Source organism: Muntiacus reevesi, chromosome 6 (genome assembly GCF_963930625.1).
Source record: "Muntiacus reevesi chromosome 6, mMunRee1.1, whole genome shotgun sequence".
Lineage (NCBI taxonomy): Eukaryota > Metazoa > Chordata > Mammalia > Artiodactyla > Cervidae > Muntiacus > Muntiacus reevesi.
Window position 1 is genome coordinate 68,322,196 of NC_089254.1, and position 24,392 is coordinate 68,346,587.

General features: G+C 38.7%; 1 protein-coding gene across 8 annotated transcripts; it reads right to left on the reverse strand.

Moving 5' to 3' along the window:
• Positions 1-407: 407 nt before the first annotated feature.
• On the reverse strand, positions 408-23,144 carry FAM221A (family with sequence similarity 221 member A). 8 transcript variants are annotated; one of them, XM_065939693.1, is made up of 8 exons: positions 23,013-23,144; positions 20,969-21,142; positions 16,290-16,480; positions 14,223-14,429; positions 9,015-9,119; positions 6,819-6,898; positions 4,222-4,277; positions 408-865 (listed from the first exon to the last, which is right to left on the reverse strand). In XM_065939693.1, exons 1-7 carry the CDS (start codon positions 23,075-23,077, stop codon positions 4,266-4,268), a joined length of 834 nt encoding a protein of 277 aa, XP_065795765.1. In that variant the 5' UTR covers positions 23,078-23,144; the 3' UTR covers positions 408-865; positions 4,222-4,265. The 8 variants fall into 8 exon arrangements, with proteins under 8 accessions (XP_065795765.1, XP_065795764.1, XP_065795766.1 ...); XM_065939692.1 differs by having other exon boundaries at positions 409-865; positions 6,819-6,901; XM_065939694.1 differs by lacking the exon at positions 4,222-4,277 and having other exon boundaries at positions 409-865; positions 6,819-6,901; positions 9,087-9,119.
• Positions 23,145-24,392: the final 1,248 nt, after the last annotated feature.

Consider the following 24,392-nt stretch of genomic DNA (forward strand, 5'->3'; position numbering starts at 1 on the left):
GCACCAGGAGGTGTCAATACAATTATCAATAATTCATAGTTAACGTGCATGCTTACTAAGTCACTTCAGTTATGTCTGACTCTTTGCAGCTCTATGAACCAGTGAAGTTGCTCAGTTATATCCAACTCTTTGCGACCCTATGGACTGTAGCCCACCAGGCTCCTCTGTCCGTGGGATTCTCCAGGCAAGAATACTGGAGTGGGTTACCATGCCTTCCTCCATGGGATCTTTCCAAACCAGGGATCCAACCCATGTGTTCTGCATTGCAGGCGTATTCTTTACCATCTGACTCATCAGGAGAGCCCCTCATATTAACAAAACAACCTAAAAATCATCAGATACCACTAGAAAATAATTACATAATTTTAAAAGTTTTTATTTTAAAACAAATCAACATTACGAAGTTTAGAAAATAAAAAAATTAAGGATTTTAATTTAACTATTTTGAATGAAATGTTTGTTCAAACCCTCAATAACATCTTAAAATTTTTAAGTAGCCTGAAAAGTTTAAATTATTATAAACTCAAAATAGCTACTGTACTTTAAGGTTTTGACTAATGTGAAAATAGCCTCATTTGTTAGGACAGAGAAAAAAGTTTATACAAAGTAATAAATCATAAATTTTGGCAAAAGTAACATAAGGTACTGTCACATGTAAATAAGGCAACATTCAAAAGACATTTTTACATAGAAAAAATGTGAGTAATTTCAGGAAAAATAAACTGTATTATTATGTTTAAATAATTAACACACAAAAGACATATTTGGATGCTGGTTTTAATTTCCCCAGTAGCGTTCATGAAGGTTTCATAGTTGATGGCAGTGGTGCTTTTCCTTTCTGCTTAGCAGCCTTTTCCATTTTGATCTGAAAATTTAAAATATTTGTTGATGTAATAATTTGTAAAACATCCTAAAAATAAAAAAAATGTGGTACATACCTTATTTGGATTCATGTCTTATTTATCACAGCCATTTTACACAATTATTTAGCAGTTCTTATGCTGCTAAATACTGAAGCCACAACCTGATTGTTGAAGGGGCCTAACTGCATTTTTAAAATATGGTTTGTTGGGGTATGCAAGCTCCCAATCCCTCTTGCTCCTCTTTTTCTTCTCTTCTCTTTCAGAGCAAGGGCAGACTTCAGCAATGCCTTAGAGACAGAGAGAGTGGGCCAGACGGAGGGGAAGAGGCAGAGAGTCTTACTCACACACACACAGAAACATATACACACACAGAGCTCGGCACACAAGGGACTTGAGGAGTGTTGACTGAACAGAGGGCTCACACAATGAGCACAAAAGCAAGAACCCTGCAGAGAGGGTCCTAGCAGGGCCTCCGTGTGTGTGTGAAACATTGTCAAAGACTGAGAAAATTTTCTAATTACAAACATAATCAAGCATGGTTTGATTTCAACTTTACCAAGGCATTTTAACAACATAACATATAATGAATATTGATTTGGAGAAATGATTATTTTTAATTGCCTCTAAAATTAAAAAAAAAAAAAAAAAAGGCTTATATGCCTAACCTTACATCCAGCCTGTGCACATTCCCTCCAGCATTACAGGAGACACCTAATCCAGTTGGATTACCCCTGGAACACATACTGCTTAAAGGACAGTTTCCTACAATTCTGATTTCTGCATTTCAACAGTTGACCTTTCAGAAGGTTGTCTTTCTCCACTGTAACTGAAACAAAGAAGAAGCTTGCATACCCTAAGAAGCAGCCTTCTGATCTTTTAGAAACACACAGTCTTTCCTAGGGGGAAAAAAAGACTCCAAAGAACACAAAACGCATCTTCCTCTTACTGCTACTAGCGCTCACATACACCAGTTCCCATAAGCAACACCACTGCCTTACCCCTGCAGGAGAAGGGAAGAGAAATTATGGGGCTGGGTGAGTGGAGGGAGGCCTCTTATCTTCTAATGTGACAGCAATAATACCAAGAAAGCAGAAGAGATCTAGTAAAATCAGTCTACCCGATCTCACCAACTTACAAATAACTTCCTACTTATAAAATTCATGACTCCTGTCTCTGTCTCTTTCCCATTTTTTCCCCTTTCTCTCTCCTCTTTCAGTTGGTTGGGAACCTCATTTATACATACACTCAGGACTTCTCTGGTGGTCTAGTGGTTAAGACTCCACATTTCCACTGCAGATGACACAGGTTCAACCCCTCGTCAGAGAACTAAAATCCTGCATGCCGCACAGCACAATGAAAAATAAATATTGTACACTCATATCACACTTATATTCTGTACCAGTAGTCAACAGGCTATCCGTTGGTCCCTCAAAGAACACTCCATTCTAAGACAAAGATTATAAGCCTTAGAATTATAAGCCTAAGACAGAAGAGTACTTGAATTCTCTGTGTGTGTTAGTCGCTTAGTTGTGTCCGACTCTTTGTGACCCCATGGACTGTAGCCTGCCAGGTTCTTCTTTCCGTGGAATTTTCCAGGCAAGAATATTGGAGTGGGTTGCCATCTCCTTCCCTAAGGGATCGTCCTGATCCATGCATTGAACCTGGGTCTTCTGCATTGCAGGCAGATTCTTTACTGTCAGAGCTATAGGGAAGTCCCTTAAGTAGTGATTAACCACCTAAGGCAAGTTATTTAGCTAACAGTTTTGTAATTTGTAGAAAAGGCATAGTAATAGGTACTATGTACGGGGTTGTTCCAAAGGATTAAATAAGATTATATATATATAAAAATCTAGGTACTTAATAAGCACTCGATAAATGCTAGAATCCATCTGTAATGCAGGAGACCCCAGTTCAATTCCTAGGTAGGGAAGATCTGCTGGAGAAGAGATGGGCTACCCACTCCAGTATTCTTGGGCTTCCCTTGTTGCTCAGCTAATAAAGAATCTACCTGCAATGTAGGAGACCTGGGTTCGATCCCTGGGGTGGGAAGATACTCAGGAGAAGGGAAAGGCTACCCACTCCAGTATTCTAGCCTGGAGAACTCCATGGACTGTGGTGTCCGTGGGGTTGCAAAAAGTCAGACATGGCTGAGCAACTTTCACTCACTCATTCACCCCTCTCATTTAGGGTCAAGTGTTAGATTTTGTAGTAACATCAAAAAGCGCTTCCCTGTTGGCTCAGATGGTAAAGAGTCTGCCTGCAATACAGGAGACCTGAGTTTGATTCCTGGGCCGGGAATATCCCCCAGAGAATGGAATGGCTACCCACTTCAGTATTTTTGCCTGGAGAATTCCATGGTCAGAGGAGACAATCCATGAGATCACACAGAGTCAGACATGACTGAGTGACTAACACTTTCACACAACATCAAAAAGATCAAAGATGCTAAACATACAAACAAAAGCCAAAGCAGTGTTTGCTTATTTCAAACAGTACTTAGCAAATGTGTGTGTGTGTGCTCAGTTGTGTCTGAATCTTTGTGACCTTGTGGACTGTACAGCCCGCCAGGCTCCTCCATTCATGGAAGTTTCCAGGCAAGAATATTGGAGCAGGCTGCCACCTCCTTCTCCAGGGGATCTTTTCAACCCAAGGACTGAACCCAGGTCTCCTGCACCTTCTGCACTGTCAGGCAGATTCTTTACCAATGAGCTCCCTGGGAAGCCCACCTAGCAAATACATCCTCCTAATCGTGTCCAAAAAGCAAAACAGCTCTTTTGGCTCCCTTTTAAAAAAGTTCCTAGCATTAACACAGTATCTTCCATCCAGTTGACCTTTAGTAATTGTTTCCTTAATATAATTCTCCTTTTATAGGGAAAAGAGACCAAAGGTCATCCACAGTGGAAGAAAACAAGTTGACCTGATAGATAATACAAGCTAAGAAGCAACTCTTCAGAAGATGTAGATGCAGTTAGTAAGCCGTGTTACCACCAAAGCTTCAATTATCAAAACCAACTTCCCCACACCCAGTGATACCAATTAGCAAAAAGCAAAACCAGATTTGGATGTTATTGCTTTCTAAAGGTGGCCCTGAACCCATCAGATTCAGCTTCCTAATTGTGTTTTTCCCTCAATGGTGCTTGTCTTAAGTTTTTTGGAGTATAAGACAGGCACTAATGATGTGAATGGTACAGGTCACCTGAGAGAAAGTTGTGAGGTTTGAGTTTCTTAGTTTTTACATTTCATTCATCACACAGGCTAAAGAGTTATAATAAAACCACAAGTAATAAATCCATAAATTCTAGGTCTGGGTGGGCCAGGGATATCCCCTAAAACATTCACAGATAAGAACTCCATTTACCTTGCCACAAGCAAATACCATTCACGTTTTCAAGGCAGTCAACACTACCCAAGTTCCTGGAGGAGGGAAAGAAGGAATTTAGAACGTTGCCCCTCATAAGCTTATGAGGAAACACTAAAGCTCAGCTGTGACTGTGTGTTTTCCGAGAACACTGATTTGATTAAAAGTTTATCCTTGATGATGCTGCAATAATAGTCTCTCCTTTTCTCACTCTGACCATTTCATCTTTCCCCCTGAGATTCTACCACCACTTCTTTTTCTTAGATCAGCATTTTCCAAAAGAACTTTCTGTGCTGCCCAATAAGGTATATACTCTCTGTGACCCCATGGACTGTAGCCTGCCAGGCTCCTCTGTCCAAAGGATTTCCCAGACAAGAATACTGGAGTGGGTTGCCATTTCCTTCTGAAGGGGATCTTCCCGACCCAGGGATGGAAGCTATGTCTCCCGCATTGGCAGGTGGATTCTTTACTGCTGAGCCACCGGGGATGCCCATATATATATAATAATATTTTTATATTATATATTAATAATATATATTACAACACATTATTATATATTATTTATATATATTTTATAATATATTATTTTATTATATATTATTAAGATATAAAATATATTATTTCATATATATAATACATATTATATATATATATGGGCATCCCCAGTGGCTCAGACAGTAAAGCATCCGCCTGTAATGCAGGAGACACAGGTTCGATTCCTGGGTCAGGAAGATCCCCTGGAGAAGGAAATAGTAACCCACTCCAGTACTCTTGCCTGGGAAATCCTTTGGACGGAGGAGCCTGGTAGGCTACAGTCCATGGGGTCGCAAAGAGCCGGACACGACTGAGCAACTTCACTGGTTCACTGAATATCTCATTTCAGTTCAGTTCAGTTCAGTCACTCAGTCCTGTCTGAGTCTTTGCCAACCCCATGGACTGCAGCATGCCAGACTTCCCTGTCCATCACCAACTCCTGGAGCTTGCTCAAACTCAAGTCCATCAAGTCAGTGATGCCATCCAACCATCTCATCCTCTGTCGTCCTCTTCTCCCCCTGCCTTCAATCTTTCCCAGCATTGGGATCTTTTCCAGTGAGTCATTTCTTCGCATCAGGTGGCCAAAGTATTGGAGTTTCAGCTTCAGCATCAGTCCTTCCAATGAATATTCAGGACTGATTTCCTTTAGGATTGACTGGTTTAATCTCCTTTCAGTCCAAGGGACTCTCCAATACCACAGTTCAAAAGCATCAATTCTTCAGTGCTCAGCCTTCTTTATGGTCCAACTCTCACATCCACACATGACTACTGGAAAAACCATAGCTTTGACTAGACCTTCCTTTGTCGGCAAAGTGATGTCTCTGCTTTTTAATATGCTGTCTAGATATATATGCTTAATGTCTTTCCATAATTGGAATTATTTGTACATTTTAGTGTGTTTATTTTTACCTAGAAGTACCCCTTAGAAACTTCCATGTCAGGACAAAATAGATTCTGATGTAAATTCAGATAAAAAAGGATACTTGCTACTTAATTAAAAACTTTCATTTTTTTAATGTTGAGGTTTAAGCCAGTTTTTTCACTCCTCTTTCACTTTCATCAAGAGGCTCTTTAGTTCCTCTTTGCTTTCTCCCATAAGGGTGGTGTCATCTGCATATCTGAGGTTATTGATATTTCTGGAAATCTTGATTCCATCTTATGCTTCATCCAGTCCAGCATTTCGCATGATGTACTGTGCATAGAAGTTAAATAAACACGGTGACAAAATACAGCCTTAACATACTCCTTTCCCAGTTTGGAACCAGTCTGTTGTTCCATGTCTGGTTCTTAATGTTGCTTCTTAACCTGCATACAGATTTCTCAGCAGGCAAGTAAGATGGTCTGGTATTCTCTTTATGGATTTTACACAGTTTGTTGTGATTCACACAGTCAAAGGCTTTAGCATAGTCAATGAAGCAGAAATAGATGTTTTTCTGGAATTCTCTTGCTTTTTCTATGATGCAACAGATGTTGGCAATTTGATCTCTAGTTCCTCTGTCTTTTCTAAACCTAGTTTAAACATCTGGAAGTTAGTTCAAGTACTGTTGAAGCCTAGCTTCGAAAATGTAGAACATTACTTTGCTAGCCTGTGAGATGAGTGCAATTGTGTGGTAGTTTAAACATTCTTTGGTATTGCCCTTCTTTGGGACTGAAATGAAAACTGACATTTTCCAGTCCTGTGGCCACTGCTGAGTTTTCCAAATTTGCTGGCATACTGAGTACAGCACTTTCACAGCATCATCTTTTAGTATCTGAAATAGCTCAGCTGGAATTCCATCACTGCCACTAGCTTTGTTCATAATGATGCTTCCTAAGACCCACTTGATTTCTCATTCCAGGATGTCTGGCTCTAGGTAATTGATCACACCACCGTGGTAATGTGGGCCATTAATATCATTTTTAGCAGGCCTATTTCTCTCTGAGTTATTCTAAATAAGCCTCAAGGCCTAACACCAGCTATAAGTAAAGATTTTAATGATGATCCACAATCAATATATAATTGTCCTACAGTGTCTCTGTTACAAGGAAATGCTTAATGGAAGCAGGTTTTCCAACAGACTCACCCTCTCCTGGTATCGTCTTTCAAAGAAAGCCATATCATCCTCTTCCGGTTTCCTTAAGGAAGAAACTTGACTACTTGTACCTACTAACAAGGAAAATCAAATCTCAGTACAGTTAACCCTTGAAGAATATGGGTTTGAACTGTGTGGATCCACTTGGGTTATTTTCAATAAATACCTACTACAGTACTATACAATACTAGATTGGTTGTATCCCCAGATGTGGAGGAATTGCAGATATAGAAGGCCAACTATACACTTACACGAGGATTTTCAGCTGCACAGGGGTTGGGGCCCCTAATTCTGCTGTGCTGCTCAAGGGCCAACTGTAATACGTAACATTTGATATAGTTATACATTCTTCTGAGATAAAAAACAGAAAAAAAAAATTTTCCTCCTACCAAGTGATTTTACTTTTCAAACCAGAAATTATCTAAATGAATCACTGATCCTATTCCCTCTTTTTCAGAAAGCATCGTAAGACAAAAGTAATGTTAGGGGGGTAGAGGGGAGGGATAGGATTGACTGGGAGTTTGGGGTTGTTAGACACAAAATTATTACATTCAGACAAAAGAAAACCAAGGTCATACTGTATAGCACTGGGAACTATTTCAGTATCCTGTGAGAAACTACAATGGAAAAAAAAACTATTAAAAAGAATGTATATATCTGTTTTAAAAAAAGTGATGTCCATTGGTAAACACTCTTCAAATATTCAAGTGGACTGGAGCCCGGCTAGGCTTCTCTGTCTATGGAATTCTCCAGGCAAAAATACTGGAGTGGGTAGCCATTCACTTCTCCAGGGGATCTTCTCAACCCAAGGACTGAACCTGGGTCTCTTGCATGGCAGGCAAATTCGTTGCCATCTGAGCCACCAGGGAAGCACTGTTAAATAACACCATATAGCTACTTCATATCAGTGCTCAGTTTTCTTCAACTACATTTTACATTTTACAACTAAAATCTGGTAGAAACCTGCAACAGATAATGCACAGAGATAACTGCTGAAGGTTTGTGCTATGGTCTGAATGTGTGTGCCCCCATCACCGAAATGCGTATGTTGAAATCCTAATGCCCAGTGTGATGATCTCAGGAAGTGGGCCCTTTGGGAGGTTCTTAGCTTATGAAAGTGGAGCCCTCATGAATGGGATTAGTGTTCTTATAAAAGAGATGCCAAAGAGACTTCTCAACCCTTCTACCACGTGAGGACACAGAAGGCAGTGCATGTGAATCAGAAAGAGGCCCTTCACCAGAACACAACCACGCGGGCACCTTTATCTGGGACTTTCCCATCTTCGGAACTGAGAAGTAAGTTTTTGTTGTTTATAAGCCACCCAATCTATGACATTTTGTTATAGCCACCTGAATGGACTAAGAGTTTGTAGAGTTTGTATAAGAGTTTGTACAGTTTGTATAAGAGTTTGTGTAAGTTTGTGTAGGCAACCATAAGTGATGCTAATATCTGCTTTCAAAATTTTAAAAACTGAAATAATTTTCTAACCATCTCCAACTGACTATACCTTAAGTAAAAAAAAAAAAAGACACAATTATGTCCTTTTGTTTTGGTTTTAATTTCTTACTTCTGTCTACATTTTATAATTTCTTCATTGTGTGTTGTTTTGTAAGCAGCCTTAAAATCCTTTGTGGAAAAGGTCAGGGTACATGGAAAGGGTGTATGAAAATAAAAGGAAAATTCTTATTTAAAAATATTTTAAAATATTAAGTACCTCATAAATCATATAGTCTTTCATTGTTTTTATTCTTATTTACAATAGAGAAAATGCAATAAAGTGCTTAAAAATAAATTCCATTCATTTTTATGTGTAGCTTATGAATGATAAAACCTTGCTAACCTATAATCACTGGATTAAATCTACTTGGGAGAACCTAAAGGATCAAGGAGCAAGGCAATTAGTCCACTAGAGGGTGCCCTTATTCAGACATCAAAGCAATTACATGTACCAGAATAAGGTTTTAAAGCTCCAAACTATAGTATTATCAGAATCTTCATAATTTAGCAGTTTTTCCCAATTAAAAATGAAGTTCATTGTTTTTTCTTAGGGCCTGGGTAATATGAAAGAAAAATGATAATCAAATTATGGTTAATATTGGGGGAAAAACAGTAATCTGGAAAATATATCAATTTACATTCTTACTTACTAAAACCAAATATATTTCTCAGTTTAATTTCATTACCACCTGTTAGTGTTTCTGGAGAAGAGCTAGATGATGCTTGAAATGCCTTTAGAAATGGGTGGTCCATGGCCGTACCTGGAGAGTCTAAAAATTCAGCTGACGGTGCACCTGAGGACAAAAATGTGAAGAATGAAAATTAAATCTCTGTTAGGATACAAAGAAGTTATTTCAAGAGTGAGATAAATTAGAACCCCAGTAGAATCATTAGAAAAATCCTCTTTGTAAAAAGAAAACTTTTTTTAGATTTTTATCTGCCATATAAAGTAGTCAAGTGGGTAAAAGCATTTCTGTATTTGAGAGATCTTTTTCACAGAAAAAAAATTACACAAAAACATAACTGTACATCAGCAAAGAGGTATAAAACCCTAACACAGTCAAAAACATAATAAAAAGCGAGACATTCAGAGGAAAAAAAGCCTCTAGTTGAAGAGGGTTGAATAAACATATTTTTCCTCCATTCCTCAGTGGAAAACCATCTAAAGACAAGAAATGCAAAAATAAAGAAAACTTATTCAACAAAACAAGGAAACATCCACAACCCTAAACCACAATCTACAAAGACCCACTCTAAATACACTGACTTCTGGACCAAAACGAAGGAAACTGCAGAGAGAAGTGATAAGTGCTCTACTTCTTCATAAACTTCACCCTTCCCCCTCATGCCTGTCCCCTTCCACGGGTAGAGGGGGGGAAATTAACTTTTAGTCCCATTTGCTTTTTAACTGAGTTCTTTCCTATAAAGTGAACACTGCGGGACAGCTGCTCAGGCCTTCAGATTCCTGCTCCCTTCTTTTCCAGCTCCTCCCTCTTGTGACCTGTGGGAAGATCAGACACGGGGGCTCAGGTCCAGCCAGGGCCCTGTGTGTCCTCTGGTCACTACGTGCACTAGTGACCTCAGGTGCTAAAGGCTGGCCTTAAGCTGGAGTTTAATCTCTCGGCTTGATAGGCCCTTGATAGGGCCTCATAGTCTCGCACGGTGAGTGCAGACCCCTCAGATGCCTGCCTCTTTTTCTACTGAATCCCCCAGAGCTCAGGAGACCCTCATGGAGCTCTGCTCTGCTGTCACCTTTGCCCTTTGCTATGACAGATGTCATGGCAGCCCTGCTGCCTCACAGCTCTGCTGCCTTCCAAGCACCCTCTGTGAGCTGGGAATCACAGCCTCCTTCAGCCTCACAAAGGAACCAAATTCCAGCAGGAGGTTCTCTCTACCCAGGACTGTACAGGGCTAATAGAGTAGACTTCTCTCTGCTCCAGGCTCCCCTACATATAAAATCAAGACAAAAACATCTTACGTTTCCTCTTCTCATCCTCACCTCTCTTTATACCCATCATCCCTCAGGAGTCAAAAGGGGGAGGTTTCTTTTCTTTCTATTATAAAGATGCTTAAGTGATAAAAGACCAATAGTCATAAAAAGGCAAAGATGTCAGCTACTACCACTATTACTTAGCATTGTTCTTAAAGTACCAGCCATTTTGTTTAATGAAAAATAAGAAGAGTCATAAATATTGGAAAGGAAAAGGCAAAAATATCATTACAGTTAACCTTTAAAATACACAAGGGTTAAGGGTACTAATCCTCTACATGCAGTCAAAATCTGCATATAACTTTATAGTCAGTCTTCTGTATCTCCAGTTCCACATTCACAGATTCAACCAATTGCAGGTCATGTAGTACTGTGGTGTTTACTACTGAAAACAATCCACACATAAGTGGACCCACATAGTTCAAACCCCCCTTGTTCAAGGATCAATAATACTCGCAAATCAACTAAAGATTTACATTTAAAATTCTAAGATTAAATAATGACTGGTAACAAAAGCTGCATAAAATATTTCCTTTTTTAAAATAAACAATCAGCTAGAAAATACAAAGGAAGGGAAAAACTCATGTATCATAGCTACAAAAAATGATGAAATACCTAGAAATAAAATTAAGAATTGTGTAGGACTTTTATGAAGATAGCTTGAGAATTGCATGTAATTATACAGAAGACAACAAATATGTGAAGACTCAATATTTTAAAACAGTATTTCTTTCCTATATTAATCTACATATTCAACTAAAAGAATGTTTTAAAAAAATATTATCAAAGTTCTGAAAAAACTGAAAGGAAAGAAGAGGTCAGGAAAATTCTAAAGTAATAAAATGAAGTCATACATAATAATTTATTATAAAGCTGTAGTTATGGAAACAATATAGTAGTTACACAGAAATAGACAACGATGAGGCAGACTAATGAGACCAGAACAATTTCTGGGTTGAGCTCAGCCCTACCACTTACTTGTTGAATAACACAGAATAAGATGTTTTACTATTCTACACTGATTTTCCTTGTCTGTAAAAAGGATTAATAATAGCACCTCACTCAGAATAGTTATGAGGATTAAATGAGGTAACAGACATAAAAAGGCTGGACCAAACCCTAGCAGTACAAAGCCATAATTATCAGTAACATCACTACCATCATTTTTTGTTTGCCACTGATAATTGGCTTTTCTGTAACAGACGCATGAGCCTAATACAATCATGTATCCATAAAAACTGAAAAGAATTTATTTATGGAATTTAACAAGCTAGTTGTAAAATAACCAAGAGAAGAAAATACATGAATATGTCAAGGCAATCTTGAAAAAAGAACACAAACAGAAAGAATTTAACCAAATATCAAAACACACTATGAAGAAGAAGAATTAAAAATATGAAATATTTGTACAAAATAGATAAATAAGCCAATGCCATAAAATAAGTATGATAGAATACAGTAAAGATAAAGTTTCAAATTATTTGGGAAAAAATGTTTTTGGATAACTTGTCATCAATTTGGACAAAAAGTGAAGTTATACACGCCTTACTCTTTCACAAAAAATAAATTCCAGATACAAGAGAAAGCTAAACATAAAAACAAAAGAAAAACTAAACATTAAAATAAAATGAAATAAGTTGGAATGGAATTTTTAAAAATTAAATAAAGTGAAGGAGAGCATATTTATAAAATGAAGAGTAGGGTAAGGCCTGCCTCCAACATTTAAAAACTGTAAAACCACAAAAAAATCCCAAAAGACAAATGCTGTACTCGAAGAAAATACACCCAAAATAAATACAAGGGATTAGTACACAGCATATATATATATAAGAAGACTTCCTATAAATCAATGGGAAAATATAAAACATAAAAATGAGTGAAGTGTATGAAGAGACAACTCACAGAAAGTAAAGTGGCCACTGAATATAAGGAGATTCCTCTCACTAATAACCAGGGAAATCAACTGACTGAAACAATGACAACATTTTCACATATTAGACTGGTAATAAAACTAAGGTTAATGACGTCAATGATCAGTATCAATGTTTGGAAATAGGTAAACTACAACATCACTAGAGGAAGTATAAACAAGTACAGCATTTTTGAAGGGCAATTCAACAGAATGTATTAAAATTTCACATATGCAGACACTTCAACCCAAGAATTTTACTTCTCTCCATCTACCTTAGACTCAAATTTACATAGTACACAAAGAAACAAGTTCAAAAGCAAAAATGAATAAATAAATAAAATGGAAATAATCTAAATACAATGAACAAGGAAAACGTTTAGATAAATTAATGTGTGTGTATATATATATACACATAGCAGTTTATCTATGTGTATATATATATACACACACACATATACAAATTGATATACACATATACAAATATGTGTGTGTCTGTGTGTGTGTACATATTCACATACATACATACATATATATAGGTTTCCCCTGGTGGCTCAGATGGTAATGAATCTGCCTGCAATGTGGGACACCCGGGTTCTATCCCTGGGTTAGGAAGATCCCCTGGAGGAGGGCATGGCAACCCACTCCAGTATTCTTTCCTGGAGAATCCCCACTGACAGAGGAGCCTGGTGGGCTACAGTCCACGGGGTTGCAAAGAGTCATACATGACTAAGCAACTAAGCACAGTTTATATATATACACATAAAATGTGGAATACTATGAAGCAGTTACAAAAAACAAGAGATTTGTATGTCCTGGTATAATAATGCTTTGAAAATTTTTTTTAAGTTAAAAATAGTAAACTATAAAAAATGTATGCTAAAAAGAATAATACAAATCAACTGATGTCAGCAAATTACCCTCTAGGAAAGAATCTGGGGTTAAGAGAAATGTTCCAGAGGGATTTGTATTTCATCTCCATTATTTTAATCTTTTGTAACAAGAAAATATTCACTTATGTTTACATAATTTTTATAATAAAAACAAAGTAAATGCTTATTATTAAATAATCCACATAAACAGAAGTATTTACAGTAGATACTTACAAAACAGAAACAGACTCACAGACTTAATAGAACGAACTTATGGTTGCAAAGGGGAAGGATGTGGGGAAGGGACAGTTGGGGAGTCTGGGATGGACATGTACATACTGCTCTATTTAAAATGGATAACCAACAAGGACCTACTATATAGCACATGGAACTTTGCTCAATGTTATATGGCAGCCTTGACAGGAGGGGAGTTTGGGGGAGTATGGATACACATATATGTATGGCTGAGTCCCTTTGCAGTTCACCTGAAACTATCACAACATTATTAATAAGCTATACCCCAATACAAAATAAAAAGTTTTTTAAAAAATAAAGTAGATAGGAACCATAGTTCTTTTCCCCAGAAGGATTCAGCTACCTTCAATAGTTTTAGATATATCCAATTAAACTTTTCCATATATTCCTTCCAATTTTTATATATGCAAGCACATGTGTGTGTACATACATGTAAACATACATGTATGTGATTGTATATTACAGAAAACACATACACACATGCATGTGTATATATACACATGTACAAAAGCCTATGTTTCCAAAATGAGGTAGTTATAATTGTGAAACTTACATACAATAGGGTAACAGATAAACTGTATCACATCAAATAAAACAAATATTATTTCACTATTACAAACAATGGAGCTGTGAGTTGAGATAATCAAAATACCATGAACAAGGATCTTTCCTCTTATGCTTTCTAATTTTCCTGTAATAATCAAACATTGCATAGTGACAATAAAATCTTTTTAAAAAAATAAAAATCAAATGAGAATTTTTTTGAAAATAACATAAAGAACTTAAAGTGCAAAATAAATATAAGGCTTCAGTATTGCTAGCACACATAAAAGCAAAATGACAAGCTCACAGTTCATATATCATCACTTACCAATTCCACTGTCATCTAATCGCATGTAGCCTTCGGCCAGCGAGCTGAAGCCAGTCAATCCTCCCATTGCTGCATAAGGAACGTCCTGCCCCACCGGTTTTCCCTGCGCCAGTCTCTCTTGCTTAGTTTCCACTACTGTGTCATGAGCATATGCAGGCTGACCACAAGCACAAGTGAAGCAACTATGAAATCCCGAACACTTAGAACCTGGATCAAGAAGTAAAAGGAGTTCAATGTTTTCAAATATAGGTAATCAGTTATACGCCCTCTGAACTACTGAGCTTGGTCCAAATCACCTGAATTCTGGATCCTTCATACACTGTCCTCTGACACCAGTGCTTCTTCTTACCTCTAACCCTGAACTCCTTTCCTCCAGCCACTGCTCTTATTCCTAAAAGACGCTAAAGCATAAGGCGGTATGCAACAACAACAACAACAACAACAAATTGGAAAAACCAACTAGGACTAAAGGAAACTGGGCTAAACACTGGAGAGCTAGGAACGAAGGCCCTCTCCTCAAATACTGAGTTAAAAGCAGGTGTGGGGGGACAACCCAATAGTGAAGAAATAATGTAGAAACATGTCTCTGTGTTAATTCCCCATAAAAGCCATAATGGAAGGCCAACTCACAGATACAGAAAGGATGCAGTGGAATATTGTTTAACAATAAAAAGGAAAGAAGTACTGATGTGTGCTACAGCATAGATGAATCATAAAAACATTATACTAAGTGAAAGATACTAGTCAGGAATGACCACATACTCTATGATTCCACTTACACGAAATGTTTAGAATAGGCAAATCCATAGAAATAAAAAGTAGATTACTGGTTGTCTAGAGTTTAGGGGTAACAGGAATAAGGAATGACTGATAATGGATATGAAATTTCTTTTGGGGATGATGAAAATATTCTAAAATTTATTGTGGTGATGGTGCACAACTTTGAATATAAAAGCCACTGAACTGTACCCTTCAATTGTATATGAATTTTTTAGCATGTTACTTATATCTTAATGAAATCACTATATAAAAAAATACAAACCATATTGAAGTAAGAGTCCAGAATATACCATTAACAAAACCCTTAAACATTCACACTTTTGACAAATATGTACAGAAACCAAGGCACATAATAAATTTTATTCAAATACTTCCATACTTAGTGAAATAATATATGTCTGCCATTGTCAATAAAAATGTTTTATAACCTATTTAATCATAAGATTTCAATTCAAGATACTACAAAGACAACTGGGAAAACTATCTCCTGAAGAAAAATACTGGACCTAACTTTAAAAGTATTCTACCTATTTCAAAGGGCTTTTAAAAAGATGATCAAGGGTAAGAGCATATGAAATGGTGGCTGGGATTTGGGTACAGGTATTGAGATACAGTAACTCAGTGGATAAAGAATCTGCCTTTAAGGCAGGAGATGGGGGTTCGATTCCTGGGTTGGGAAGATTCCCTGGAGGAGGGCATGGCAACCCACTCCAGTATTCTTCCCTGAAGAATGCCATGGACAGAGGAGCCAAGCAGGTTACCGTCCATAATGTCGCAAAGAGCCGGACACGACTGAAGGGACTGAGAATAGCACATGCAGGTTGAGATAAGGTGCTATTGCCCACAGAGTATCAAAATCACCACGCTACATTCTGTTTTTCCCATCAAACCATGTTTTATGCAGTAACATAATAGTCTGCAAGTGAATCATAAAAAATTTTTAGACCTGTAAAATCCTTTTTAAGGATGATTATTCTGTAAATGAAATTCAGTTGGTAGAACATCCAGAATTTGAAATTTTGAATTAGATCACATCTAGTAATTACTTAAAATCTATTACTACTACTTAACCTTATTCAAATTACATGAGATTAGAGATTAAGGTTGATGACTACAAAGCATATGAACAACCAAGTTCTTCCACTAACTTTTAGAGTCCGTATTCATCAAATTATCCCCAGTTGTCCAGTGTCACTAAAGCTGAATGAAATTGGCACAGAGACACATCAAACATTCAGTAAGGGGATAAAAGCATTCTGTTTACATGTTTATCATAATATAACTCACAGGCATTGCATACAAAGCCAGGCGCTGCACTGTGTTGATCAGCAAAGTGCTTGCATCTGCAGCGAACGGGCTGTGTGCCGTTCAGAGGGACATAGAGGTAAGTCCTGCAAGGGCAGCCCCTCACTTGGCAAGGCAGACTGATGGGGCGCTGCGGGGGAATCGTTTCAAAGTCGGTTTTATGTTGCTTATACCTGGAAAAAATGAAAGGGACGAAATAATAGCACAATGCAGGTACTGCCAGAAATTATAACTGGGATTCTCTTACAAGCAAAATGATTCTTTCTCATTTTTGTTTTTTGTTCATTGTTCTTGTTAGTAAGGTGTAAATACACTCCCCTGAAATGCAGTACTTGTCAGTTATGTTGCTTTGGTCAGAGAAAATCTTCACCCATCTAGATTTTTAATCAAGGAGAATTTTCACAGCAACATACAAAGATATAGCATATATAATTCTCTTAAAATACTATTATTGATTCTTTAATATCAAAACACAACCCACTAGTATGAAGAAAAGTTCATGAAATTCTCTTTATCAAAGTGCATGATTTACATTTATTTTCACAGGTCTGCTATTTAAAATTGAAGTAAGTTCAATAAACATATTAATGTAATTTATTTTAATATACTTTAAACTTCAAAATAAATTATAAACACCTATAAAAGCCAAAACTCTTTGCTAAAATGCTGTATGTAATTTTCTCAGACCACTGGCTTCCTTCTCATTAGATGATACTCAGTAAAATCATATTAAATTTATTACTCTCAATATTATACTAGGTAACAGAAGTTAAAATAACAATAAGATACCATTTTCACTTAGCAAGGAGAGTCAAAGTTTTTTTTAAAAACAGTACATATTTCACAACACTGTCAAGAGTGTTATAAAAGAACTAATCCCATTTAACAGGGTTTCAAGAAACAGAAAAAGATTCATCCATTAAGCAGATGGTTCATTTTTGAAAAAAATAAACCCTAAGAAAATTACTCCATGTATATAAAGAGCTCTGTGCATAGGGGTAGTATTAGCAAGAGTACTTTAAATAGTGATGTACACAACACAAAATAATAATAAAGGAATGGATAAGTATAGTACAAGGAAACAGTTTTCTAACTCTAAGAGTGAAAACTTTTCTTCAAATAAAATCTTTTACAGACCATAATACTATATAAAACAGATAAACACAGAATTGGCTAACACTAGGGGAACAGTCATGAGTGGAGTCTGTCCTTCCGCTTGGCTGCCCCTCCACCTGGTGAGGCCCTGGGATTCTGTGGGAGCTCTGGGGAAGACACAGTGAGCACAGCTGGATCAGCCGGTGTATCAAGGAGGCGTTAAAAATCTTGTGTGAAACTACTATTACAGTGCAGAAACATTTCCGTGATTCTGTCATGAATAACTGGTCCAATATTTATACACATGTATAATTAACAACTAAGGCTGCATATTGGCACCCTGCTTATTTAACTTCTATGCAGAGTACATCATGAGAAATGCTGGACTCGATGAAGTACAAGCTGGAATCAAGATTGCCGGGAGAAATATCAATAACCTCAGATATGCAGGTGACACCACACTTATGACAGAAAGCGAAGAAGAACTAAAGAACCTCTTGATGAAAGTGAAAGAGGAGAGTGAAAAAGTTGGTGTAAAGCTCAACATTCAGAAAACTAAGATCATGGCATCTGGTCCGATCACTTCAGGGTACATAGATAGGGAAACAGTGACAGATTTTTTTCCTTGGGTTCCAAAATCACTGCAGATGGTAACTGCAGCCATGAAATTAAAAGACACTTGCTTCTTGGAAGAAAAGTTATGACCAACCTAGACAGCATATTAAAAAGCAGAGACATTACTTTGCTAACAAAGGTCTGCCTAGCCAAAGCTATGGTTTTTCCAGTAGTCATGTATGGATGTGAGAGTTGGACTATAAAGAAAGCTGAGCTTAGAAGAATTGATGCTTTTGAACCATGGTGTTGGAGAAGACTCTTGAGAGTCGCTTGGACTGCAAAGAGATCCAACCAGTCCATCCTAAAGGAAATCAGTCCTGAATATTCATTGGAAGAACTGATGTTGAAGCTGAAACTCCAATACTTTGGCCGTCTGATGCAAAGAAATGACTCATTTGAAAAGACCCTGATACTGGGAAAGATTGAAGGCAGGAGGAGAAGGGGATGTCAAAGGATGAGATGGTTGGATGGCATCACTGACTCAATGGACATGAGTTTGAGTAGACTCTGGGAGTTGGTGATGGACAGGGAGGCCTGGTGTGCTGCAGTTCATGGGGTCGCAAAGAGTTGGACACAAGTGAGCTACTGAACTGAACTAAACTGAACTGAATTATGTAAATAAAAAAGTACATACACATGTTAAAACTTCTTAACAGCATCTGGCTTTAGGTGGTGTCTTCTTTCTACATTTCTTTATATTCTTCATTTCAATGTTTCCAATGTTTTCACTTTTCTTTTATACTTTTAAAAAAATATTTATTTTTAATTGGAGGATAATTGCTTTACAATACTATGCTGGTTTCTGCCATACATAAGCATGAATCAACCATATATATTCATATGTCCCCTTCCACTTGAACCTCCCTCTCACCTCCCAAGTTTCACTTTTATAATAAGGGAAAATTAATTTAGACAGAAATCTCACTGAGCAACTGGTACTAAAGAACTTTTTCCATCCAAGTGGGGCTGGGTCAATTTTGAAGGTCAATTCTATGCTGTACCATTATACATAGATATGAGACTGGCACTAAACACTTACAAGGATAAATGATAAAACTAACATAAGTTTACCAGAAAACAGTGGAAATGTTAGTCTTTCAGTCATGTCCAACTTTTTGTGACCCCACGGACTGTAGCCCACCAGGCTCTTCTGTCCATGGAATTCTCCAGGCAAGAATACTGGAGTGGGTAGCCATTCCCTTTTCCAGGGGATCTTCCCAACACAGGGATCATACCCGGGTCTCCTGCATTGAAGGTGGATTCTTTACCACTTTCACTTCAATGGAAGTTTACCAACGCTCTCTTCAATTCTGAATATCAACATAACCCTCATCCTCTGTTCCTCCAGTGTTTTTAGTTAGGGTTGCTAAATAAATTTCAAGTCAATCTACACACAACATTACTCATCCTAGCAACTGCCTAACAACCTCTGGCAAATCTTAAGTGTGTAAACAGCAACTGCACAAAGACTGTCAGGAAAGAGCCCCAGAAACGTTCAGAACAGGAAGGCTCTCCCATGGCTCCTCTGGAATAGAAAGCTAAAGTTTTTACCTAAAACCATGTAATAGTTGCTGTGATTTTTCCAAGAAGTAGCTTTGTCCTTTTGAGCTTTACAACTACAATCTGTAGCAGTGATAAAATTTAAAGTAGAAAATGACAAACACAGCCAAATGCAAATCTGAAGTGCAGGTAAAACACATCAATGGCTGCAGGTTCATGACTTTTCCTTTTCTTGTGTGCTTGTATTTTTGTTTACAGAAAGGTATATACGCATACATACACACACACACAGCGTTGACCCTTGAACAATATGGGTTTAAAGTGTAGATTTTTTTTTCAATAAAAACACAGTAGGCCCTCAGTGTTTATGGGTTCCACATCTGTGCTTAAACTAACTACATATCGTGTTCCCCAAGGATCATGTTTATGATCCAAGGTTGGCTGAATCCACATCTGCAAACAGGAGGGCCCAGCTATGAGCATCCCCAGATTTTGGTATCCACAGTGGGTCCTGGAACTGGTCCTCTGTGTGTGTGTGTGTGTGTGTGTGTGTATAAATAAAAGAGAAAGGTATTCATGCAAAATATTTCTTAGCATATAAAAAGAGACTAGTAAATGTGAGGAAAAATGCTTCTATCTGTAGATTGGTAAACTTTTCAGTGTGGATCAGCTCAAGCAACTTTAAAATAAGTTTAGGGAACACTACTCAGTCCTCTACAGTGATGTAAATGGGAAGGAAATCCAAAAAAAGAGAGGATATACGTATATCCTCATTTACTTTGCTGCATAGCAGAAACTAAAATGGGCTTCACTGGTGGCTCGGACAGTAACGAATCTGCCTACAAAGCAGGAGACCTGGGTTCAACCCCTGGCTCGGGAAGGTCCTCTGAAGAAGGGAATGGCAACCCACTCCAGTATTCTCGCCTGGAGAATTCCATGGACAGAGGAGTCTGACGGGCTACAGTCCATGGGGTTGCAAAGAGTCAGACATGACAGAGCGACTATCACTTTTCAGAAACTAACACAATAATGTAAAGCAACGATACTCCAATAAAAACAAATTTTAAAACATATTTGACAAAAATAAATAAAATAATATCAGCTCTGCAATCTGATGACCCATTCTCTACTACCTTGTCCAGCAGTGGGAGAAGCAGAGTGACCGAAAAACCCCAGGCAAAGCCGGGAGGCCCCAGTATCTTTCTTATCAATGGTAAGAGGAAAGATGCTTAAGGTGATGGGAGTCCATAATGAGTTCTAACGGGATACAACAGAAAAAATGTAAAATATAGCCCTCAAAAACCTTACATACTTTCTGGCATATTATATAAACACCTGTTTTCAAATGTTTCTCAATTATCATCAATAATGTTATACATAGAAGGAAGATATGCCCTGCTACAGTTTTATATTTGCTAATCACCAGAAAACTTAGCAATAAAGTATCTTACCTATGTGTACAAAAACACAGTGTCTCTGGACCCACAAGTTTACAATCCATTCCTGTGGGTGATCGCCAACTCACATACAATCTGTTCTGTAAACGCATAGGTAAGACTTTTCTTTTGTATTCTTCATATTCCTCAGGAGTAAAAAGTTTCCCTCCATCATCCTCACCAACAATTCTACAACAAAAGATACTTCTCTTAAGCCATGTGTATTTCTTTTCTGGGTTAAAAATAATAAACTCTAAAATTAAACTATACTTGCATAGTCAAATGTACAGTCAGAAGACTGCTTCGGCTTTATTTTGATACATTAGGCTCATGTTAATAGCAAAATTACACACAATAGTAATAAAGCTTTTGCTTCCCATATGAAAAAGGATTATAAATAATAAAGTCAATGAATTCATAACATCTGACTTCACAGATCCAGGTTTATCACTGGAGAATTACCACATATTCATCTCAATTTCTCCTTTGATTCTGAAGTAAACATGCTCATTTTTCACATTAAAAGTTGGAGACTAAACTGCTAAAAATTCTAATATTTTCCTCCTTTAAATATACTTTGCCCCCAAAAGAAAACAGCACAAAAAACATCCATGCTGAAGACAACAGGATTAATGTCCATACCTGACTCCAAACCCTGGTCAGAAGTTTAAACTAAGATAGAACCCACAAACACCCTTAGATCTGCACCACTTCATACCTAACATATGCATTGAGTAATCAGGCATATCATTTTCTAATTCTGGAAGTAAGACCTCAAAATTTTATGGGAAAAATTAAGCTACTGCTATTTCTTAATTTCTTAGGAAATTAAGCGATCTAGTTCAAATGCAGATTCAGATTAATGTCTCAATGGGCCTGGCGATGCCCCCCAACAATGCTTACACTGCTGGTCCATGATGGCTACACTATGTAGTTTATGTTTGAAAAATAATTTCCCCCCAGGCCCCAACATTTCATAGGCCAGGCATGAGACTACAACTGAAGGCCCACATTCCGCATACCTAAACATCTAAGTATCTAAGTTGTCCAGTCAACAAAAGAACCTAGCATAGTGCTCCTAGGAAAAGGCCTGGAGAACTGGAGGCGAAAGGAGCAGCTCTGCCCTAGGTTAGCTGTGGGTAGAAGCTGTTCCAGGCTGCTGGCCTTACGTGAACCTAACCGGGAATGGGACCTGACCCATCAAGCTTCTCATCCTCACTTTTTCTGGCTCAGAATTACTAGATATTTCTAGACGTCACTCAGAAGTATACCACCTAGACGGTCCGAGGGAAGTGCAGTCAGAGAGCAACCCCTTTACCCAAGGGATTTGGGGAGACCACCTTTAGATGGAGCAACCCCTGTGGCTCAGGTTTCAGGCTGCACCTGTTTCCCAAAGAGGCAGTGATCATGACTTCCCCTTTACACACACACACACCTGCCTCTCACCCAGTTTCCCAGCTGTCAAAAACCTTTCTTGGGAGACCTTAAAAAACAAAACAAAACAAAACTCATTCTTGCAGGTACACCAGCCTTTGCGTCAAGGCCCCAGGCAGTGAGTCATCACCGAAAGCCCTAGCGGCGGCTGCGCTTCCAGTCCCCGGATAAGAGTTTCTCTAGAACCAAAGTCTTTCTCCTACAACCAGCATCTCGTGGTCGGGGGCACGTTTGGAAGTTCACGTCCCACTCTATTACAAAGTGAACATGCAAACCTGATGTCTGCTTTTACAGGCCAGGTGTACTCAACGTGCAATCTACAACGGCAGTTAAGAAAAGAACAATGGACCTTTGCATAAATCTGGAGTTAATAATCCTTTCTCAAAGGGATCAGAGCCGGAGATCTTTTAAATTGCTTCGGAAGAGACTTATTAGAATAGAATTGCGTGTCACCACCATACTAGAAATAGGAAACCTGCAATCAAAGTAAACCACCTCCACCAGCCCGGGAACGGGATTCCGGGAGCCAAGGCCACCCAGCGCCGGTCCCCTGTCCGCGCCTCCAGCACTCCTCCCGCGAAGGGGATCGGACCGGCCTCCTGGCTCCCCAGAGGCGCTGCCTCACCTCCGGTACTCCAAGTACTCGTCCACGGCCGCCGCGCCGCCAGGAGGTAACGTCAGCCGCTCCATGGCGGGCGGGGAACCGGGAGGCGCCGGCTCCAGCCGCCCTGCGCACGTGAGCCGAGCCCGGAGCCGCCCAAACCTGCCCCGCCCCGGCCGGCCGCGCCCCCTCTCGGCCGCTCCGCTATTGGCCCGGCGGACGACCGCGGGGACCGCGCAGAGCTCGCGCTTCCACCTGGCTGGCCACTCCCGGCACTAGAAATCGCTCTTCCCGCTGAACGCTGCCGCTGTCGGGATGCTGTTTACCGGCCTCCGCAAACCTTGCCCGTCTCCTTCCGGGTCTGACCGGTCTCCTTGTAGTAAATAAAATAATGACTGACGACGGAGTGCAGTGTCTTGCATGTAATGGATGCACAGAACGGGCGTATTTCTTTGTGCAGCACGTTTCACTGGTTCTGAGAAGGTTTTGGATAGTTTGAGAGCTCTGACTGCCAGCTGTGTTTTCAGATTTGGCATTAAAAACACTGTGACGTAGAAAATCAGATAGTCTTGAGTGTCTGTGTTTAGTTTGAGTGTCATTATAGCAACATGTCCTTCAAAAACAGTGAGTAGCAGATTTAAGGGGTAACAGGAGAAACTAGTTAGGATTAAAAGAAAAACAAAAACCTTTGGAAATATTCTCCACAAAATCCATTTTAAGTTGAATTACCAGCGACTGGTAATACGCCCAGAATTTGGTTTAGTTGCCTGGAAAAGAGGTAGGAAATCCATTATTATTCAGGAGTCAAATTCTGAGGCTCCCTAGAGATCAGGTTGAAAGCGAAAGTGAAAGTCGCTCAGTCTTGTCCGGCTCTTTGCGACCGCATGGAATTCTCCAGGCCAGAACACTGGAGTGGGTAGCCCTTCCCTTCTCCAGGGAATCTTTCCAACTCAGGGATCGAGCCCAGGTCTTCCGCGTTGCAGACGGATTCTTTATCAGCTGAGCTACTAGGGAAGCCCAGAGATCAGGTTGAGCACCTTCTATAAATTGTCTGGGAGGGAAAATCCACAGTTAAAAAAAAAAAATTGTTGAACTCCAATACTTTATTTCAAAAATAAAGTATTTTATTTTTGAGAGCCATTGTTGAGTCTCAATCCCAACAATGACACCCTCACTACTCTTTGTTAATAACCCTTCTATCAGTGTTAACTCCCAACTCAATCTTAACCAATAAACTCTGAAATCTCTCCCAGACACATTTGCACATTATAAACACATTTTAAAATTAAAAAGCTTTCAACACTCAAGTCAAGGAGTGATCCTGAAATGGGGTTATTTTAGCTGAAAGAGCACTGCTCAACACACCTACGAGCTGCTGCTGCCTTTTATCTTGTTTTGAACTCC

What these genes read in the sequence shown, in the direction of transcription:
- FAM221A (XM_065939690.1), bottom strand. Translation starts at nt 23,077, where the DNA reads ATGGAGCGGCTGACGTTACCTCCTGGCGGCGCGGCGGCCGTGGACGAG. An exon ending in GAGTACTTGGAGTACCGGAG is followed by an intron (nt 21,143 to 23,012) that starts GTGAGGCAGCGC and finishes CTTTTGTTGTAG; the next exon opens with AATTGTTGGTGAGGATGATG. An exon ending in AAAGACGATACCAGGAGAGG is followed by an intron (nt 866 to 6,818) that starts GTGAGTCTGTTG and finishes TTAAATTTTCAG; the next exon opens with ATCAAAATGGAAAAGGCTGC.